Source organism: Equus quagga, chromosome 4, assembly GCF_021613505.1.
Source record: "Equus quagga isolate Etosha38 chromosome 4, UCLA_HA_Equagga_1.0, whole genome shotgun sequence".
Classification (NCBI taxonomy): Eukaryota; Metazoa; Chordata; class Mammalia; order Perissodactyla; family Equidae; genus Equus; species Equus quagga.
Genome location: NC_060270.1, coordinates 70410324 through 70431034, shown reverse-complemented (window position 1 = coordinate 70431034; position 20711 = coordinate 70410324). Strand labels below are relative to the sequence as shown.

The 20711-nt window shown below is 53.5% G+C and overlaps 1 protein-coding gene across 1 annotated transcript in view; it reads left to right on the top strand.

The window, feature by feature from the left end:
- The window catches only part of TFCP2L1 (transcription factor CP2 like 1), a 53051-nt gene extending 33442 nt beyond the window's left edge, over positions 1-19609 (top strand). The window contains exons 7-15 of the mRNA XM_046659695.1: positions 2641-2751; positions 5256-5347; positions 7119-7167; positions 7253-7346; positions 9424-9514; positions 10589-10692; positions 12397-12539; positions 16333-16384; positions 17246-19609. Coding sequence (XP_046515651.1) covers positions 2641-2751; positions 5256-5347; positions 7119-7167; positions 7253-7346; positions 9424-9514; positions 10589-10692; positions 12397-12539; positions 16333-16384; positions 17246-17292 — 783 coding nt within the window. The 3' untranslated portion in view covers positions 17293-19609. The remainder of the gene's footprint in view (positions 1-2640; positions 2752-5255; positions 5348-7118; positions 7168-7252; positions 7347-9423; positions 9515-10588; positions 10693-12396; positions 12540-16332; positions 16385-17245) is intronic.
- Positions 19610-20711: the final 1102 nt, after the last annotated feature.

Below are 20711 nucleotides of genomic sequence, written 5' to 3'. Positions count from 1 at the left end.
TGTGAGTTAGTGCTGCCACCCCGGCAGGGTGAAGAAGGGGTGGTGGGGGTGTGAGTTTGTCTTTCCTGCCGGAGCAGCAGCACCTTCAGAAGCACCTGCTTTAGGAGGATGAAGCCTTGAAGTCGGCCTCCAAAGGAAGTTGTGTTTCTCCACTGTATTTGTTTCCTGTTCTTGCTGTAACAAATTATCGCAAGTTTAGGGGCTTAAAACTACCCGTTTATCATCTTTCAATGCTGACGGTCGGAAGTCTGAAGTAGGTCTCGCTGGCCTAAAAGTCCAGGTGTCAGGAGGGCTGGGTTCTTTTCTGGAGGCCCCAGGGAGAAGCTTTCCTGGTCTTTTCCAGCTCTAGAGTCCTCCGCCTTCCCTGGCTCCTGGCCCTCCCTTCGCCCTCAGAGCCGCGGGGAGCAGCTGAGTGCTTCTCAGCCTCACGGCTCTGACCTCCTCTCCGTCCTCCTCCACCCTGAAGGCCCTGTGATTACGTCGGGCCCGCGGGATGACCCAGGGCCATTCACCTGTGTTAGCCTCACACGATTAGCAAAATCTTAATCCCATCTGCAACCTTACCACCTCTGCCATGAAGGTGACATCTTCGCTGGCTCTGGGGATGAGGCCGTGGCCGTCTCTGGGGCACGTTAGTCTGCCGGCCGTGTCCACTGGTGCGGTGGGTGCTGTAGGCTCTGGGCTTACTGCCCGCTCCGGATCTCGTGACTCTGGTTCACCGTGGGCGTCTCCACAGCGGCACTGCTGATCTTTGCTTGCCCATCAGTCGCACCTCTCTCTCTGTCATGTGCAGCCCACTCCGTGGTCCCATTAGCTGTCTTCTGCCCTCAGGGAGTGGCTCACTTCCTCGTCCAGTGGTGTCCAGTGTAATTTCACTGCTCTTGAGGTCTGTGCCCTGGGGACCAGATGCCATGCTAGGCAGTAGAGAGAGGAACTCTCTGTGCCTATAGAGTGCCCAGTTCTTCCCGTGGCCCCCACTGACTCCCCTTCCCATGCCTCGAGGCAGAAGCTCAGGAGCGAGGGCCCTGTCCACCAAACTCCTTGACCATACACCAGATGTTATTTGGGGAATTGTGCCAGAAGCTGCCTTGTCTGAGTGACCCAAGGAAGGCCTTGGCATCTCCTGCAACGGGTGGGAGTCCCTGTCATCTCAAACTGCCTCCTCAGAATGCCTGAGGAAGTGCGGCCACCCCATCCACCCACCCCGTTCACAGAAGCAGTTTAGACAGGTGTGCACAGGTGCCGGGCAGAGTCCAGCCAAACTGTCCGTCATTCCCCACCCCTGCTCGCCCGTCACCGGGAAGCTCCTGGCTTCTTGGAGCTGTGCCCTGGGGCTCTGTGGGGTGTCAGGGCCTCTGAAAGGAAAGGCAGGGCCCCCTCTGACCAGCTGGCTCCCTGCAGGCCTTGCTGGGGCTGAGCGTTGTCCTCCACCTGTAGGCTCAGCCATGGTCTGGCAGTAATGCCACCATGCCCCGTGGCCTCTGGTAGGGAAGCAGGGCCTCCTTTCTAGGACGGGAGAACGGAGATGGAGCACGGAGGTCGGATGACGGGGGTAAGGCTGCTGCATGCCTGGCTTTCCTGCTGAACTCTGAACCTGTCATTCGTGTCCCCCTGGGACCCCCAGCAAGCCTGCCTCCATCCAGTGTGGGCATCACCCAAAGGCTGTTTCCTCAGATCCCTTGAGCTGAGAGTGAAAAGCTGGAGCCTGAGGAAGGCACGCCAGGATGCAAATCCCCGAAGGAGCCGTTGGGCTCGAAAGGCGTGTTTTTACTGCCCGCCATGTGTGGTCTACGGTGTACATAGTAAAACTGCTCAGTTCTGGGGCTGCTCGGAGTATTGATGTCCAAACTCACCAACCAAACCATGAACACCTGGGAAGTGACAGTTCCAGTGATGTCAGGAAGGCCTCCGTCCGCCGGGCCTGCTGGCGCTGGCCTGGGGGCTGGTGCACACCTCGGCATCTGACCTGGACTCTTTACCTGGTCAGCACTTGGTTCCTCTCCAGTCTTGATGGATCACTTGAGCCTTAGTGTCCTAATCTATAAATGGGGGAAATAGTACCTGTGAGGCCTGGACACCTTCTGTCGGTTGCTCAGGTTTGCTGGCGCCCAGGATAGGCTGCGCAAGACGGAGGTGTTACCGTGTGTGTGGAGTGTAAGCTAGGAGCATGCCAGGGGTCCCAGGCCTTCACAATGTGCCCGGGATTTCCCAGCCTACAGGCATAGACCAAATCGCCGCCAGCAGCCCCCAGTCTTCTGCTTCCTTTTGCTTTCCATGGGTTACCCAAGGAGCACGTTGAGATTTGTTGTGGCTCCTGAGGGTTCATTTCCATAAGTAAGTGGCCAGTGCTAAAGATCTTTTCCAGGCTTTTCCCCACAGTCAGCAGAGTGGCAGGACCCCACGGCAGCCTCTTGGTTCCCTCGGGATGGGGAAAGGTTCCGGACAGGAGGACCATGTGTTTGATGTCTGGGAGGAGAGCGAGCTGCTTTCCTGTCTGTGAGATCCTGATGGGGCTTCTGGACCCTAGGGTGAGGAGGGGAGCGTGCAGGCGTTGGAGGCCACGGCTCAGCCCTGGATCTCCCTCCGACAGCCATCTCTGTCTACTTGGGATTGATCGGACCCTGTGCTCTGCACTTGCAGCCAAAGGGAGCCGACCGGAAACAGAAGACCGACCGGGAGAAGATGGAGAAGCGAACCGCCCAGGAGAAGGAGAAGTACCAGCCATCCTATGAAACCACCATCCTCACAGAGGTGAGCCAGCCGGGGCCGGGGCACGGCCTCCCAGGGCCTTCCGCCAGGAGCGGGCCATGGCGCTGTCGGTTTAGAGTCTTGGAAAATTGCCCATCTTGGGTGAATGCTTCTTTTGAGGGTGCCCGTTACCTTGTGGTGTGTTCCCGTGTCTGGAGCTATGTTCATCTGATAAGGCCCAGTGTCTGGGGAGGTGTTTCAGAAATAACTTCTAACTCTTGCTGCCATTTGCACTTTTCAACGTTAGGTTATTTTGATTTTTTTGAATAGGTAATATATTCACGTGACCCCAGATTCAAAAGATATTAGAGTGTGTTTGTCAGAAAATATCCCTCCCAACACCGTCCCAGCCTCGCGGTTTCTCTACTCGGGATGGCTGGCATCTCTGGTTCCTCATGTCTCTGGCCCGCCTTTCTCTGCAAATGAAGCCAGTCATAGACGTTTGCCCCACCCCCACTTCTTTACACCAACATGCTGCATACTGCATACAAGTATACAGACATACTGTTCTTCAACTTGCTTGATTTCCCAGCATATCTGGGAGTCTGTTCATGAGGAACCTTCTAGTTCTTTATCCAATCATGTAGCCTTTATTGTGTGGTGTGAGTGGCCTGTTGGTGGACATTGGTTGTTTCTGGGCTCTTGCCACGTCACAGGGCGTGCAGTGAAGACCCTGGCACATGGGACAGTCTGCGCGGGTGAGACTGTCTGCAGGTTCGTTCTCAGGGTGGATCGCTGGGTTGGAGGGCTGACCCCATGCTGTTTGGGTAGATACTGGAATGTGTTTCCTCTTGACCCCAACACCACACAGCCTGCTCTACCCGTCCTGCTGTTTAGGGTGCTTCTGAGATTCTCGCTCTTGCAGACTCCCTTCCTCTTGTCGTGGGTCACTGCTGGCGTCACCTCTTTTCCTGAGCCTTGTTTTTTTGTTTTTAACAACTGTTTGCCACTGTTCTGTGATGTGGCCAGCTGATTGGTGTTGGTGTTTACTCACTGAATAATTTGACTTACTCAGAAGACCCTCCACAGATGCTTAAGGCCCAGCACTGGCCATGGCGGGGTTCAGGCTGTGTTAAGGGAGAGGCCCGGGCACAGGTCGTCTGAGACAACAGTGGCCCCGTCCTGGCTGACGAGCTGTGTGTGTGTGTGTGTGTGTGATAAGCTGTGTGCAGCAGGGTATTTGCAAGAGGACAGCACAGACAGATGTGTCCAGGAATTTGATCTGATGGAGGGGAAAGGGAGCCAGGGAGCCCTGGTGCAGGAAGAGCCCTAGCCCACCCTGGGCGGCAGAGCAGGGCTGGGCCTGCGCTGTATGGCTCCGAGCTCCAGCCAGGCCGTTCTCCCCAGGCCTCGTCCGTGCCTGTACCGGTGACGCTGCCCGGAGCATCCTCTGCTCCCTCTGTCGTCCGCCCGTGACACCTTTCCCTTCCTGCTGGGCCTCAGCCTCTCCACGCTGACCCTCCTCTGACACCCCGGTGGAGGAGAGGTCTTGGTGTGCCTCGGGCAGTGTTGGTCCCAGCCCTTGTCGGCAGTGTGGTGTGGCTGGTCAAAATCCCCACCTGGCCTGTGACCTTGTGAGGTGACGGCTCGCCTTCTATCAGCTCATCGGCTTCCTCCTTGGATTTAGCACCCACAAATTCCAGCCCACACTCACAACAGAGTTAAAGATTTACCAACCCTGTGGTTCGGGGAGCGACAATAAATCTTCAGGAATGCTTCAAACTGGCCCTCTCCAAAGAGATGTCATCGCAGGGAAGGGAAGAAGTGAATTCTTTGTCCGCTGGCGTCCCCCAACAGGCCAAACCTGTATGCCTTTGCTTGCTTTGGGAGACTCACAGGTGTTCATTTTTGGCTCCTGCACAAGCAGTTCCTTGAGTTCAAGGTTCACATCTTTCACGTTTCTGTGTCTCCCCTCGCTCCTAGCAGGATGCCTCAAATGGAATAAATGCACACAGAGCCGTGCTGAAGAGAAGCTGCTCTGGGAGATTGGGAAGGTGCCTCCTGTCTGTGAGGCCTGTGGGCAGATTCTCTTTTCAAGCAGCGCAGGTTTTTAATACTGAACTTGACTGAGGATGTTTGTTTGGAAGTTTTTGTGGTCCTGTTTCATGCATTCACACCCATTTGTCTGCAGCCAGAAAACCTGTCTGTTTTGTTCTCTCTCTTTTCTCGCTCACCCAGGAATCACCTGAGTGAGGATGTTTCCCTCTTTGGTTTGATTGCTGGGAGGTTCAAAGAGACACACATCCCATGCTTTGCTTGCTCTGGGGATGGCTTAACTAAATTTTGGGTCCCGTCTCTGCCATGTTTGCTTTCTTTGGTGCGTCCCTGGCTCCTGTGGGCGCCGGATGGATGTGGGTCGGTGTTGAAGGATCAGTGGTTTCACACCCCAACTTTGATGGATGCTCGCTTGGGAGGGAGAAGAGCCGGGGTCAGCCCCTCTGCAGAGCCAGTTCCTCCTGAGGACCACTGCCCTCACATCGCTGCTGCCCTGTGTTCTCTTCCCACAGTGTTCTCCGTGGCCCGACGTGGCCTACCAGGTGAACAACGCCCCGTCCCCAAGCTACAATGGCTCTCCCAGCAGCTTTGGTCTTGGCGAAGGGTATGTCCGACCTTTCTCCCTTTGGAGTCCCTGGAATGATGACGGGTATAGGTTCTCTTCTTCGTCTTCCTCTCTGTCGCTTCCCTCCTTTTGTAGCCTGGCATTGATTTGGGTTCAGAATAGCTAACTCGTGTTGTATTCACAACTATTTTTAGAATTTGCGCAGCTTTTTGTGCTCGGACACACTTCTGTAAACACTGTGTGGCGGGGCGGCAGCCCGGAACGCCCCTGCCCTGCCCTCAGTAACAGTAGGGCTGGCCTGCGGGTGCGTTAAGTTGGCCTCCTGAGATGGCCTTCCAGGCGCCCTCTGGGGCGGAATGGCCTCCGAGACAGGGGAGGCCTCAGGCAGCTGTTTGGATGGCCCCCGTGGCTGCGAGGGGCCCTCTTGGTTCTTCCTGCGGCCCTTGTGCATGTTCTCTAGGAGGGGTGAGTCAGCTCACGATCCTCGCTGCCCCGGGTTTCAGGGCTCGTTACACAGAAGCGGCCTCGCTGCTGGTTGCCCCGCTCTGCAGATGCACAGGCCACGCTGGGTTCAAGGTGACGGGAGTGCAGGGGTGGTGGGCAGCTCTCCCACCTGTCCCGGCCTGTGTAGCACAGGGCCCCCGGCATCACAGTGATGGCTCTGCACGTCCTGTTCGTGGGGGCAGGGGGCAGACGGGTTTAACAGGTGGGTGCAGAACCTGCAAGTTCCTCTAAGCCCGCACTTGGCAGACAGAGAACTTAACCAATGGGAAAGCAAGAGCGTCCAGGGACTCGGTTCTGCGAACTGAGGAGAGTCCTCCTGAGGAGGGGCACGTGGAAAAGGTGTCTTATTTAGATTCAGGTGGCGCTAGTCTTATGTCTATACCTTTCTGGGATACGTTCCTTAACCTCTCTCAGCCTCAGTTTCCCCACCACTAAGGGAGTGAGACATGCTGGGTCAGGGGAACGTGTGCAACATGCCTGGCACCCTGGAGTCACTCAATGAAGTGCAGCTGTCGTTACTGCTGATGACCTTCTAAGGTCATCCCTGCAAGGTGTTTTCTTTTTATTGCTGTTTTGGTAAAATATATGTCATATGACATCTACCATGTTACCATTTTCAAGTGTATAGTTAGGCAGTAAGACATTCACGTTGTACATCACCACCGTCTGTCTGGGAGGGTCATTTTTAAATGTATCTTTCTCCTAACTTAAAGACCCAGTGGTGCGGGTCTGTGCCTTCCTGATGGTGAGCCCTGAGGGAAGGCCGTGTGCCTCCCTTTGGGGAAAATCCAGGGGAATGTTTTTCTCACGGGTGGATGCGCAGCTGTGGGTGCTTGTCCCGAGGGGTTCCTCTGCCCTCTCCGATTACCCCAGGGAAGAGTGTTGGATGACCTTTCTTTGGCTGCTGCCGTCCAGGCCCTGAGGCACTGGCAGGAGCTGCCTGGCTCTCCTCGGTCCACCTGGCCTTCCCTCTGGCTGAGGCTCAGGGTGGAGACCCGGGTGGGAGGGAGTTCTCATCAGGAGGGACCCCACGCCTCGGGCTGGAGGGGCGATCGTGGGCCGGGAGAATGTAGCTCCTCAGAGGGTCTCGTCCACCCCAAGGGCTGATTAGGGATTTTGAGGGACAGCGTGTGGCTCCTGCAGATGTTTCTCTGACTCTGGAAATTCTTGAGGACCCACTTCATTTAAAACCAGTCCCGTAGCCGAGGGGAAGTAAAAGCACGGGCGGGGAGGAGACCATCACCGTGTCCCCGGAGGCGTCCTCGTACTCGTCCTCGTCCTCACCGCCTCTTCTCTTGCTTCGCAGCAACTCCTCTCCGACCCACGCGGTGGAGGCCCTGCCCGTGGGCAGTGACGTAAGTGTCTGCGGCCGCGCGCCCTGGCTGCTGTCCCTGGGCAGAGCCCGGGCGCGCGTTTCACGGCCCCCCCCCTCTCCTGCAGCACCTGCTCCCGTCAGCCTCCATCCAGGATGCCCAGCAGTGGCTGCACCGCAACAGGTTCTCGCAGTTCTGTCGGCTCTTCGCCAGTTTCTCAGGTGAGCGCCTCTGAGTCGCGTTTGAAACCCACAGGGATCTCAGAAACTCTCAGCGGGGGCCAGCTGCCTTCCAGGACTTGCCCTCAGTGCTGCGGGGCTGTGATTTCGTCCTGGGGACCGAGAGTAGTGTGGGCCACTCGCTTGTATCTGCTGACGCTTGGGCACGTGCGAAGATGCGAGGTCCTGCCCCAGAAGGCCCGGTCAGTGCAGCTTTAGGGAGGACGTCTGGGCGCCTTTGTCGAGACCCCCCCGCGCCTCTGGGGGTGGGCCCTGGTCTGCCTGGGAAGGGCCTTCTCAGCCAAGCAGGCCGCTGCACAGTCAGCAAAGCTCCCTGGCACTTTTCCTCCCACAAGGCTGCTCGTCACATTGTCTCCAGAGCCACGACCTGGGAGAGGGAGGTGAAGCTACAGGTGAGAAGGACCACTGGTCCTTCCTTCTCTAGAAGGTGTTTGAAGCCCTCACTGATGGGCACATGAGGCAGAAGTCTTGAGCCGGGGGCCATGGGCTACAAGGGTAAACTGAGCAACGAACCTCGCAACCAAGAAGAGACAGTCCAGAGTGACAGGGAGTAAAGATTTGACCAAACTAGAGGGGCGGCTCTCAAGGACATCAGCTTCCAGTCATCTTTCAGCTCAGCGTTTCTAAGAACTTCCTTTGTCTTTGGGGTGGAAGTTGTGAGGAGGGTCAGACAGGGACCCTGTGCACAGGGAGCGTGCTGCTTTGAGTCCGTGCAGACGTGTAAATACCCGTTTCAACACACTGACCGGTCTGTGGTGGCGGGCTCAGAGGAGGGACCTGACCTCGTTCTGGCCGGGGAGGAAGAAGGACGGCTGGCTGCAGTCTCGAGTCGCGTGGTCAGCGTGGGCCTTACCGAGAAGGTGTCCTTGAGCAGAGCTGGCGCAGGCAATGGAGTGAGCCAAGTGGGGACTGAGCGGGGAGAGCGGTGAGATTTCCAAGCAGAGGGAAAGGGCAGAGGTTGTAAGGGGGGCACCTGCCTGGCGTGGCCACAGGGCAGAGAATGCAGGTGATGGGGCCCAGTGGACTTGGGGAGCAGGTGAGGTCAGAGAAGCACCAAGGGTCCCAGTAGGACAGTGAGAGGACTGTGGCTTTTACTCCCAATGGGAAGGGAGCCATTGTGCCTACAGAATTGTACCTAAAACTGTGTATTAACTGTGGCAGGAAAAAGGGGTGCAACCTGTGGCTGTAGGCCACATGGCTGTTGGCAGGTTTTCAGCAGAAGGCTGATATCGTACTTATGTCTTGGAGAGTCCATGTGGGCACAAGGCTACAGGGCACTCCTTGGGCTTTGAGAAAGAGACTGCATCCATGTACGAGAATGTTCATAGAGCTTAATTCTTAATAGCCCCAAACCGGAAGCACTCTTGATGCCCTTTAGCAGAGTGGATACGTGACCGTGGGATATTCATGCAGTGAATATCGTCTGATAATGGGCGTGAATGATCTGTAACCACGTACAACGTGAATGAGCCCTTAGCCAGAACTTGGAGGGAGGGAGCCAGACATAGAAGAATGCATACTGTTCAATTCTATTCACATAAATTTCAAAAAACAAGCAGAGCTCATCTGGATGGTACGAAGTCAGGACAGTGGTTCCCCAGAGGTGGGGGAGTAGCTGGTACGAGGGGCCTGTGGGATGGTGGGGATGTCTGGCATCTTGGTCTGGGTGCTGGGTGCACGGGTGCAGTCAGAATGGCTGCATCCCATGAGCTATGTCCTTCTATACAGACAGGTAAACATGTATTCAATGCCCCGTGCCGATAAGCTGCGTGCATTTATGCTAAGAAAAAGTACAGAGGGAGGGGCAGGCAGACACGGGCAATGAGGACCTATTGGCTTCTGTCCATGCTTGTCTGTTCTACTGAGTTTTGTGAAGACTGGTCATTTAGCTTCTGACATCTCTTGGGCTGTGATCTGAGGTTGTCTGGTGCCCACTGAAGGTGAGGATGGCTCTCTCCTCTTCCCTGCCCCCTGAGCCCAACACAGGGTCTGCAGGTGCTTGAGGACGGAGCCTTTTCTTTGTGTCCCATGTAACAGCCAGCCCCATTTACCTGCCTAGGTGCTGACTTGCTGAAAATGTCACGAGATGATTTGGTCCAGATCTGTGGCCCTGCAGATGGGATCCGGCTCTTCAATGCCATCAAAGGCAGGTGGGTGTCGGTTTCCAGCTGGAGGCGGGTGTGGCAGGGAAGCCCATGGCCAGCCTCTTGGACACCATGTCGGGTGGCTGGTGGGAATGGGGCTCCTCTCGGGGCAAGTGCAGGAAGAGGCACATGAGAGGGGCGCGAGGCCACAGCAGGTGAGTGAGATGCTGTGCCGGGAGATGCAACTGGCTGCACCAGCCCTGCCTGGAGCCCCCTCCCTCTTCTTGGCCTCTGGATCTCAGCCCCTTAGCCACTTCCCCTTGCTTGCATGGTCCTGGGCTTCAAGCTGCCGTCTCCCGGAGGGAACGTGTGGACTGGTGCGGGTTACTGAGCCTCCGGCAGCAGTTTCCAGGGCAGACTGTAGAGCAGTGCTGTGTCTGATGGCACTTCCCGCCGTGGTGGAAGTTCTGTAGCCCGCTGTACAGTCACCCCGGCCTCATGTGGCCGTGGATCATTTGGTCTGGCGCTAATGTGACTGACAGACTGAGTTTTAAATTTTATTTAACTTTAATGAATTTAAATTTTAATAGTTACCCGTGGACCGCACGGTTTTAGAGTGAGATAGAGCGCCTGGGTTTGAATCCCAGATCTGTCTCTTAGGAACTTTGCAACTGGGGTGAAGCCCTTAACCGCCCTGAGCCTCGGTTTCCTCGTCTGTAAGCCGAGGATGATGGTCCAGGCTCCTCGTAAGCTGTGTGAGGATGAAGTGAGTTACGCTTTAAAGTTCTGAGGTAGTACCTGGTGCAGAGTAAGCCAGAGAAGGTTGCTTTTCTTACTGCTCTGGAAAATACCTCATATCTTGAGATTCGTGTTCTGGGCAGAACCCCTCTGGGCGGGTTGCAGGACCTGGAAAGATCATCCATCCCTCTGCCTCCAGGGAAGCCTGCGTGAAGCTGTTAAAGGTCTGCCTGGATGGGATTCTGTCCGCCACACCCCTCAGTGAAGGGCATTCTGCATCCCTGCAGCCTTCTTTCTTTCTCCCTGAGTCCTTCCCACTGTTGTTTCCACCCTGTGTTCTGGAACATTCTGGAACAACAGAGCTTGGTCCCCCACACATGCTATTTCCTCTCCTCCTGCCAGGAATGTGAGGCCGAAGATGACCATTTATGTCTGTCAGGAGCTGGAGCAGAACCGAGCACCCCTGCAGCAGAAGCGGGACGGCGGTGGGGACCCCAGTCTGTGTGGTGGGTTGTGGGGAGCCCCTCCCGACGGGGGCCGGTTACAGGGTGGCAGAGTAAGGGAGGAAACAACCCAAGTCCTGTTGCTGGGAACATCTGCCCCGATCTGCCTCACTCCAGTTTCCTGCAGGATAAGTTGTTGTTAAACCTCATCCTGGGATGGGCGTGGTTAAGGTGAAGGCATCTCTCAGAGTGTTGGTCCAGCTCCCTTATTTTCCACCTGGGGAAACAGAGGCCTGGAGAGGTGATGTGTCCTCCAGAGCCGCTTAGCTACCTGGGGTAGAATTGGGAGTCAGGCCTTCTGGCTCCCAGGCTGGTGACGAGTGACACTCGACGACTCTGTTGCCAGGAGTGCTTCCTCCTCTGACTTCCCAAGGATGCATGAGTCTTTCCCGTTTGGGTTGGTTGCTGCATGAGGGCTGAGGAGTTAAAGAATCTGCCTCAGGAGTGTGTCACTTCTTGGGTTGGCAATTTTGAGTCAGTTTGGTGAGATAGAGAACACAAGCTTTGGGATCAGCTGTCCCTGAGTTCCAGTGCTGGCCATGCCACCTGTTGGCCATGTGGCCTTGGGCAGGGTACCAGGGCCTGTGCATTTACACAAGTATAAAATAGAGATGGCAACACCTACCCCCTGGAGGTGTCGCACGTAAAGCTCCTTGTTTCTGAGCATCCGTGAGTGCTGAGTCTGACGAGCTGCCTGTCTCAATGCCTGCACAGACCGTGCTCTGCATCGTCTGTGCACAGAGCAGGGAGCACCCCGTCCGCCTCTCTGCAGGTCCCTGCAGATCAATGAGAAAGCTCAACAAGTCCTGTCCTAAGGGCTTTCCAAATATTCGCTTACTTGCTTCTCATAGTAGAAACCGTTGCTAATGTTGTTTCCTCGTGGGGGAAACTGAGGCACAGAAGAGTTGACTAGCCCCCAACCTCTAGTTTACTCCAGTGTGTTTTACTTTTGAGGAGCGTGAGGCCCCGAACAGAGTCATCCCCCCAGGTTGCCCACGGAGTGAGCTCCTGCCTGGCTGGTTTGGGTTTTGTGTAAGGAAGCGTTTCCAGCCTCAGGGTCACTTCGTCGTCACATTCTCTTGTGACGGGCTAATGACACTCCAAGTGCACCCCTTCTCCCTTTGGGGTCACAGCTCGCACTGAGTATTATTTGTGCTATGAGAAGGGCAAGGACAAGACCCGCCCTCTTCTGTGTCAAGTAGCAGTTATCCTGAAATGTCACTCTTTGCCCCTGAAGCCATCCAGTCAGCCCTTTAAAGCCCGGGGAGAAAGGAAAGGGGACACGGGGTTTCCTCCTTGCTCCTGCTGTGGGTTGCACGTCTGGCTGCACACCAGAATCAGTGGAAGCTTGTTAAAAACACAGATTTCTGTCAGCCGCTGTCCCTCCAGCCTCCGGGCTCCACCCCGCAATGGCTGTTATTGGTCTGGGGTGGATGTAAGAATTCTACGTTTCACGTAAGTGCCCCAAGAGAGACAGAAACAGGAATAAAGAACCGCAGCCTGGCGTCCTTTCCCCCGTCGGGGGCTGCACAGAGGCCTGGCACCCACACTCTCAGCCGTGGGGCTTCTAGGCATGTGCCCAGTGCAGCCAGATCCTGCGGAATCAATCTGGCATGGACGTCCCTACTAGGGAGTTGTTGATTTCTCGGGCTCCGGGGGTGTAGACAGGTGCTCATTCTATAGGAGGGCCTGTCCTCTCTCCTCCAGTGTACCACGCCATCTTCCTGGAGGAGCTCACCACCTTGGAGCTGATTGAGAAGATCGCCAGCCTGTACAGCATCTCCCCTCAGCACATCCACCGAGTCTACCGGCAGGGGCCCACAGGCATCCACGTGGTGGTGAGCAACGAGGTGAGTGCCACCCCCGACTCGAGCCTGGTGAGCTGGGGCCTCGGGCTACAAGGAGCAGCAGCCCCTGCCCCAGAATGCCCCTGTGGGGCTTGGGGAGGGCTTTAGCTCAAAGGTGGTAAACACATTTCATCTACATGCCACCTGCTCTCGGCTGCAGTGGCACCTGGGGTGCTGTGACGGGGAGCTAAGGCCATGACTGGGCTCTGAATAGCCAGCTAGTATCCACTGTGTACTCAACCCTCGGCCAGGGGCCATGCAGGAACCAGGAGGGCACACTGCAGCCCTGTCTGCTGCGTGCTCACAGTGAGGACCACGAGAAGTCAGGGGAGGCTGCTCCCCCAGGGCTAGCGGCAGGCCCAGGGAGAGGAGGTGGACGGTGGGTTGGGCGACGGCGTGGGTGTGGCTTGAGGGAGAGAATGAGCCCTCCTCTGCTAAACGGTGAGGGCGCCACAGCCCTCCTGGGTCTGTCCCTGGCCACCCAGACCTGTGCAGGGCACAAGCAGCCGCTGGCAGAGGGCATAGGTGTTCCCAGAGTGCTATTGGAACTGAGCCCTCGAGTGACCTGATCCCACTCATGGCTAAGGAGGGGGTGATGGAACAGGTCTGCCGACACGTTTGGGTCTCCCTGCATGTTGTAGAGCAGGCTTTTAAGCTCATTCTAGCTTGGACCCCTCCTCTTAATCGTAATAGCAAGGAGGGTCAGCATTTATCCAGTGCTTACTGTGTCCCGGCTATTGTTCTAAATGCACACAGAGTGACTCATTTAATCCTGACAGCTTCCCCAGGAGGTGGCTGCTACCATTATCCCATTTCACAGGTAGGAAACTGAGGCAGAGAGAGTCTCAGTAAGTGCCCCAGGTTGCACAGCTGGTAAGGGGTGGGGCTGTAGTGGGAATCCAGGGCGTCTAGCTGCAGAGCTCAAACTCCGAGCCAGCAGGCCGTCCCACCCCTCCTGAAATGAGCTCCAGGCTCAGCCCCCAGCAGGCACCAAGCCAGCTGCCGGCACTCTGAGCCCTCGGTCCAGAGGATTAGAGAGGAGCCGGAACAGGACCGGTGGCTGGGAAAGTAGAGGAGATGTGGGCTTTGGAAGTGGACTGGTGTGTCCTACTAGGAACTGGCTCCTAGTAGCTGAGCGCCTTGGGCAAATTTACTTAACCTATTCGAACCTCAGTTTCCACATCTGCAGAATGAGGATAATTATACCCACCGGGCGGGTTGTAGTCAGGATAAAATGAGAAAACAGCATCAGGTACCAGGACACACTAAAGAGGTGGTGTTGCTGTAATTAACAGAGCTGGGCACTTGTTAATTAGGGGAGCAAGAGATGGCGAGATCTGTAAATTTGACAGTGTATGAAATGTAAGGCTTTTAATGGTCTGTATATTTCACGTATTGTCACTATTAGTAATAATCCTATTGCCACTTGTCGTTGCAATTGCCAGAGCCCCTTAAATGAGCACCTGTGTTTCATGGGCATTTCATCCTAGAGGTTGGCAAAGTGGTGTTTTCCTTCCTTCCTTTTTAGTTAAAAAGTCATTTGTAGTTAGTCTAAGAAGTCCGGCAGTGGAGAACAGCAGAAGGCAATGTGAAAGGCCCTCGTCTTCCCCACTCTCTCTTCCTGGAGGAGTTTATATTAGGTTTGATGTAATTCTGCCAGATAATTTTTTGTGTGCATGTCCATTGTGTGCCTGAGTGTGTGTCGCTGTGGGTTTTTAAAACATACAACAGACGTCCAGCGGAACGTTTATCTGCAACTTGCTCTTTTTGTCGCCAGTTCAGAACTCCTTCCATATCATTCCATTCAAATCTAACGCAGCTATTTCTTTACCCCCATTTGACAGATAAAGAGAACGAAGCCCAGAGTTTCTGACCTGGGAGCTTACTTTAGAACAGCCAGGAAGGTTAAAATGCCCGAGCAGTGGGCAGTTGTTGTGGCTTGGAAAACTTGTCACTTTGCATTTCAGAATGAATTTCTTTTGTGAAGACAAAAGCCAAGAATGTGTGAAGCCCTTGCTGTTCCCTGGGTCCCCGAAGGAAGTTGCTTCCCCAGCTTGCCCTGTACCTCAAGAGTAGGCAATTAAGCAAGTGAAGCAGAGAACAGAACTCAAATGCCACCTCAGCTAAGTAGGCGATTCTTATTCCTGAAGTCTCCTTGCCTCTTAACCCCGAATCAATTGGAAACCTTTGGTTCTTAATTGCCCGGAGCGCTGGAGGCAGCCCGGCCAGGCGCGGAGCCGGCCCCTGGGGTGCAAGGGCGCTTAATTAAACAAGGCAGTTACTGATTAAGCCCGGGTGGGCTGTGCTTAGGGCTTTGCGTGCCCAAGTGGCCCGGGTGCCAAGAGTCCCAGAGGGAGCAGGCAGGCAGTATAGAACAAATGTACTTCACGCATCATTAGGCCCTGCGGGGAGGGGCAGGGGTGGGCAGGTGGATGGATTTGTAGCATTTGGGGCAGTAATCCCCAGCAGGCAATAAAATGTGGGTTGCATTTTTGACATTGGTAGCGGTTTTGCTGTTGTGTTGGCTAGTGTGTGTGTGGTGTGTATGTTTATATATGTGCATGTTGTTAATATATTTTATATTGTGAAGTACAGCATACATATGCAAGGGGTGTGTACAACTTATTTGTACAGTTGAAAGAATAAAGTACCCAGTACCTGCACTCAGGTGAATACAGCGTTGTGTTTGAAGCCCCTTTGTGGCTGTTTCCGTACTCCACTCCGTCCCTCCGCCTGCTGGTCTGAATTTCCTATTAATCATTCCTTTATTCCTCCGCAATATGTTTAATTTTGCCTATTTTAAAGCTTCACATAAGTGGAATAGTAGTGCCTTCTTTCGTTCCACATCATGTTTTGGAGATCGGCGCCTGTGGAGGCTTGCGGCTGGGAGGCGCGGCCCTGCTGAGGCGCACAGTGTGACCGGGCCGCAGCGCGTGCCGCGTCCTCCACTGTTGAGTGACGTGGAGGCTGCGTCTCATTTCCCTCTTAGCAACAGTGCTGCTCTGAACATTCCTAGGTGTGTTTTGTGTGTGCACATGCAAGAGTTTATCTAGGGCATCAACCTGTGGGAGACGTGTGTCGTCATCCTTACTGGTCCCATGGACAGTCCCACATGGCACCTGTACAGAGCGACACTCCATCAGTGCTGAATGCCAGTGCCCACAGCTCTGTGTCCTCATCATATTTTTTTATCGTCAAGACAGCCCCATTTTACAGATGGGGTGTGGAGACAGGAGGATAAAAGGTTGACTTGTCCAGGGTCACTGTAGTTAATCGAGACAAGAATTCCCCAGAGGTGGCTGGTGAGTAATGGTGCGTTCCTGCCGCATTTGTAGACACTGAGAATGGCATCTATTTGGTCCTCCTAGGAGTCCGATGCGCAGGGCCTGCTAATTACTGAGAGTTTTTGAAGCACTTTAGTTTTTATGAGTTGCCGTTCCACATATGCGCACCCCTCCAGTGTGCCCTTTATGGGGCTGGAGGGCCTGGTAACTAGGACAAAGCATAACAAAAGTAAACAAACAAAAAATTTAGTCCTGTGTGAAATGCATCTTGGTTCCCTTCCAGCCTTCTTTCCATCCCTTACGTTCAGTTTTTTGTTTCTTAAAATTGTAAGTGTTTCACTCATTTGTTTGGATCCCGTTTTCTCAAAGGTGAGCGTGACCGTTTTCCTGCCTCTGTGTAAACACGGTGACTGTCACCTCTGATGGCTGCGAGGGCCGGGCTCTGGGTCCCTGCGGCTTTGCGTCTTGTGAACTGGTTGTTGAAGGGACGTGGTGTCTCCCTTGCCTTTCAGATGGTGCAGAACTTCCAGGATGAATCCTGTTTTATCCTCAGTACCTTAAAAGGTAAAGCGCCCCCCTGTTGAAGTGAAGTGTGCTGGCTGCACCCTGGGGAACCAGGAGGGGAGAGCTGCAGGGTGAGCGGGGCCTCTGGAGAGTGTTCCCTGGGAATGTCCTCTGGGAAAGGGACGCAAACTTCCTGCGAAAGCCAGCCCTGGAAATGTGAGAGCCAAATGTGAGAGCCGGCAAGACTGGCTCCAAAGTTACTTCCAAACGGAGCCCGGGCCAGGCCATGCGTTCTCCAGGAACTCAGTGCCAAAAAGCAAGGCACATTGGAGCTTTTCTGAAATGAGGCTCTCCAGGAAGGACAGGTGCAGAGGGATGCAGCTACCAGGTCTGCAGGCTGAGAGGGTTGGGACCTGGGTGGGGGGGACATAGAGGGCCCACCTGAGGAAGAACTCATCCCAGGAGAGGGAAAGGCCAGCCGTGACCCTCCTTGGGGCTCGGGGGGGCGTGGAGCATATCAGAATGAACGCCCCCTGACGAGGCCAGAGACGGGACCGTGATGTGGCCCATCCCTCCCCCTGTTCTCTGGATCCAGCCAACGAGTGCCTTCAGAGCCCGGGGCCCACAGCACCCCGAGAGCCACAGTTTGTCCAAACCTCCTTGCACATAGGGCTTTAGTCCTTGGGCCCAGGGCTATGGTGGAAAAGCCCGTTGTCAGAAAGGAGCTCAACAAGGCATCCACGAAGGCAGGTGTGGAAATCTCTGCTTTTGTCAGCATGCTTTGTGCAGCCTTATCTTGGTCTCTGCAAGTGCTCACGGCAGGGCTTCTGCTGGTGCCCTAAGACCGCGCCTTCTGTGACTGCCAAAGCCACGGCATGGTGCCTTTCTTCCTGTAAAATGCCCAGTGTTTCTCTTTTGCAGCCGAGAGCAATGATGGCTACCACATCATCCTGAAGTGTGGCCTCTGAGCAGAAGTAGAGTGTGCAACTGCCTGCAACTCCCAGCCCCATGGACCCCTTGGATGTAGAAATGGCATCACTGTAAGCTGCGGCCTCACTGGGAAGCTGTGGCTAGGAAGCACCTCGCCCCGTCTATGAACGCCACAGACCAACCACCAGCAGAAACCCCTGGAGGCTAAGTCTCTGGCACGCAGAAAGCCAATGGCTCGTCTCCCCCTTCCTCTCGGCCTCCAGCTTTTGAATGGTTCCTTGTTCTTTTTCCCAGCCCTGCCCTTCTAAAGAGGCAAACGGTGGGGGTGTCTTCTCTGAAACCGCTCGCTCCCATAGTTGGAGGCTAGTCCACTGGGCATCTTGGTGCCAACTGTATTGGTTCCTTCTGAGCACTCTCCTGCCTCCAGAGAAGGCTCTGCCTCAGCCCCACACCTTCACCTTTTTCCCTGGTGACTCGCTCCTTGCCCAGGACTGCTGACTAGACAAGGGCAGTTAGCCGCCACTCTCCTGTCTTCGTGTTGGTTCCCTTCTCAGTGACCCTGGGGAGCATCGTCTTTCCCGTTCTTGGTGGATCGATGGGAGCGGGGTTTGTTCTGTGCCTCCTGCTTCCTTCACCTTTACCTTGCTTCTAAGCATCTGCTACTGCGAGCCCGGAGTGGGCTGTATCTCTGCATTGGTGTGGTAGACGCCACAGTGCACGTGTAGGACCTCGTTCTAAGGCTCTTGGGAGGGAGGGGGGAGGATGGAAACACTGTTTTCAGGCACACACTCATGAGCATGAAAGGGATGAGAGCAAAATGATTCCTCTTGAGCTCCTTTGATACAATTTTATTTCCTAAGCAATCGTGGGAAGGGAGGACTAGGAAATGAGCATTCCATTTTATAATCAGATGAGCGGGCCCTCTTGGATGGACTTGTCAAATCCCGTTTAGGCAAGACCTTGTTGTATCTTCGGTGAGGGCCCCCGTTTGAACGTTCATCTTTTTTCATCTGTAGGGGTGCGTTTAGGGCGTTTTGCCTGCGTTGGAACGGTGGCATCACATTTCTTAGTGGCCTGACTATGGGGAAACGTATCGGTAACTGGTAGACTCAGGAATTGGTCCTTGTCTCACCTGTTTCCCAGGACCCAGTGATCTAGCCTGGCCCGGGGCTTCCACTCTTTGCTGATATAGTTCGTGTTCCTGAGCGTGGTGAGCCCTGTGACCCCCCCGAGCAGGATTTCACAGCTTCTAAAGAGGAGCTTTTGGGGAACGTAGTGCTAGGATCAGGGATTATCAGAAGAGGGTAGACCTTGTTTTAAAGATGGGGCGACTAAAGCCCAGAGGGGCAAAGCCACCTGCCTGATGACACACAGCAATGGGGTGATGACGTAAATTTATCTTACCAACCAGGGCACTTCTGAGAGTGAACGGGCCTCTGTTAATAATGAGGTTGGGACCACAGGTGTGGTGTTCTTGCAGAGTAAGGACAGGCTCCTGATTCCTTTTCCTTTTTTGTGGGGGGCTGAGGAGTAGAGAGCAGTTATATTGAGATATAATTCACATTTCATACAGTTTACCCATTTATAGTGTATAAGTCTATGGTTTTTAGTAAATTGACAGAATGACCATAATTAATGCTAGAACATTTTCATCACCCCCCCAAAAGAAACCCTGTATCTTTAGCAATTGCTTTCTCACTTTCCACCCAGCTCCCCTAGTCCAAGGCAGCCCTGAGGTTACTTTCTATGTGGATTTACCTGTTCTGGACATTTCATATATATGGACTCATATTGCAATATGTGGTCTTTCGTGACTAGCTTCTTTACTTAGCATAATGTTTTCCAGGGTCATCCATGTTGAACATATGTTAGTACTTCAGTCTTTTTTATAGCTGAATAGTATTTCATTCTGTGGATAGACCACATTTTGTTTATCCATTCATCACCTGATGGACAACTGAGTTGTTCCTACTTTTTGGCTGTTATGAACGATGCTGCTATGAACGTGTTTGTACAAGTTTTTGTGTACACGTATGTTTTCATTTCTTTTGGAACTGTACATAGGAGTGGGCTTCCTGGGCTCTATGGTAACTGTATGTTTAACTCCTAGAGGAACTGCCAGCCTTTTTCTAAAGCAGCTGTACCATTTTACATTCCTGTCAGCACCGTGTGAGGGTTCCAGTTTCTCAGCACACTCACCAACACTTGCTAGTATGTCTTTTAGGCTATAGCATCCTAGTGGGTGTGATGTAGCTTCTGTGGTTTTGATTTGCGTTTCCCTGATGGCTAACGACGTTGAGCATCTTTTCATGGCACTTGTTGGCCATTTGTATGCCTTCTTTGGAGAAAGGTCTGTTCAGATCCTTTGCCAACTTTGAACTGGGTTATTTGTCTTTTTATTATTGAGTTGTGTGAGTTCCTTGTATGTTCTAGATGCAGGTCCTTTATCAGATACATGATTTGTAAAAGATTTTTTCCCATCCTGTGGGTTGTCTTTACTTTCTTGATAATGTAAACACAGAAGTTTTTAATTTTGATGATGTCCAAGATACCCATTTTTTCCCTTGTTGCTTGTGTTTTTGATGTCATATCTAAGAAACTGTTTTGCCTAATCCAAGGTCGGGAAGATTGTGTCTGATGTTTTCTTCTACGAATTTTTATAGTTTTTGCTCTCACAATGGTGTTTGATTCATTTTGAGTTAACTTTTGTATATGGTGTGAGGTAGGGGTCTAATTTCATTCTTTTGCATGTGGATATCCAGTTGTTCCGGCTCCAGTTATTGAAAAGACTATTGGAATCCCTTTGAAATTGCCGCGGCTCCCGTGCTAAGGGCCCCGATTCTTACTGGATCTTTCTTTCTAGGACCTAGTATGTCATTGGGCAGCTCACTGTTTTTAATAACTCAGCCAATGTTTGGCTCCACTGTTTTTACGACTGGCTCTCTCTCCTCCCTGCTGCCTCCCCCTTCACCTGTCTCAACAATACTGAGTCATATCGCTGTCTGATGTTCTGCAGTCTTTCTTGGTGCCTGTTCCAGCTCCACCCACTAGTCCTAGGAGAAGGTCAGTACCAGTCATTTCCTTTTTTGAGGAAACTGAGTCACATTGAAGTGTAGTTACTTGCCCAGGGTCACACAGAGCCAGGCCTAGGCTTTGGTCTTCTGACTTCCAGCCTTTTAAGGTGTCTAGTTTAGATCTCAGTGATGCCGCTTCCCAGGCCAAGTGATGACAGGCTAAATTTTAATTCTAAAAATGTGGTAGGCTAATATTTTTATTTCTTGATTCCAAATGAGGGTCTAATAAAGATCTGTTACCTTGCGTTTGCTGTTAGTAGAGTCTTCCATTCTCTGAAACACCCCCTGCCACCTGCTCTTCTTACCTTCTCCTAATGGTTATAGTTAAATCTTGTAGTTTACAAAGAAGTAGAAAATAATGAATACCAAAAAGGAACACACAT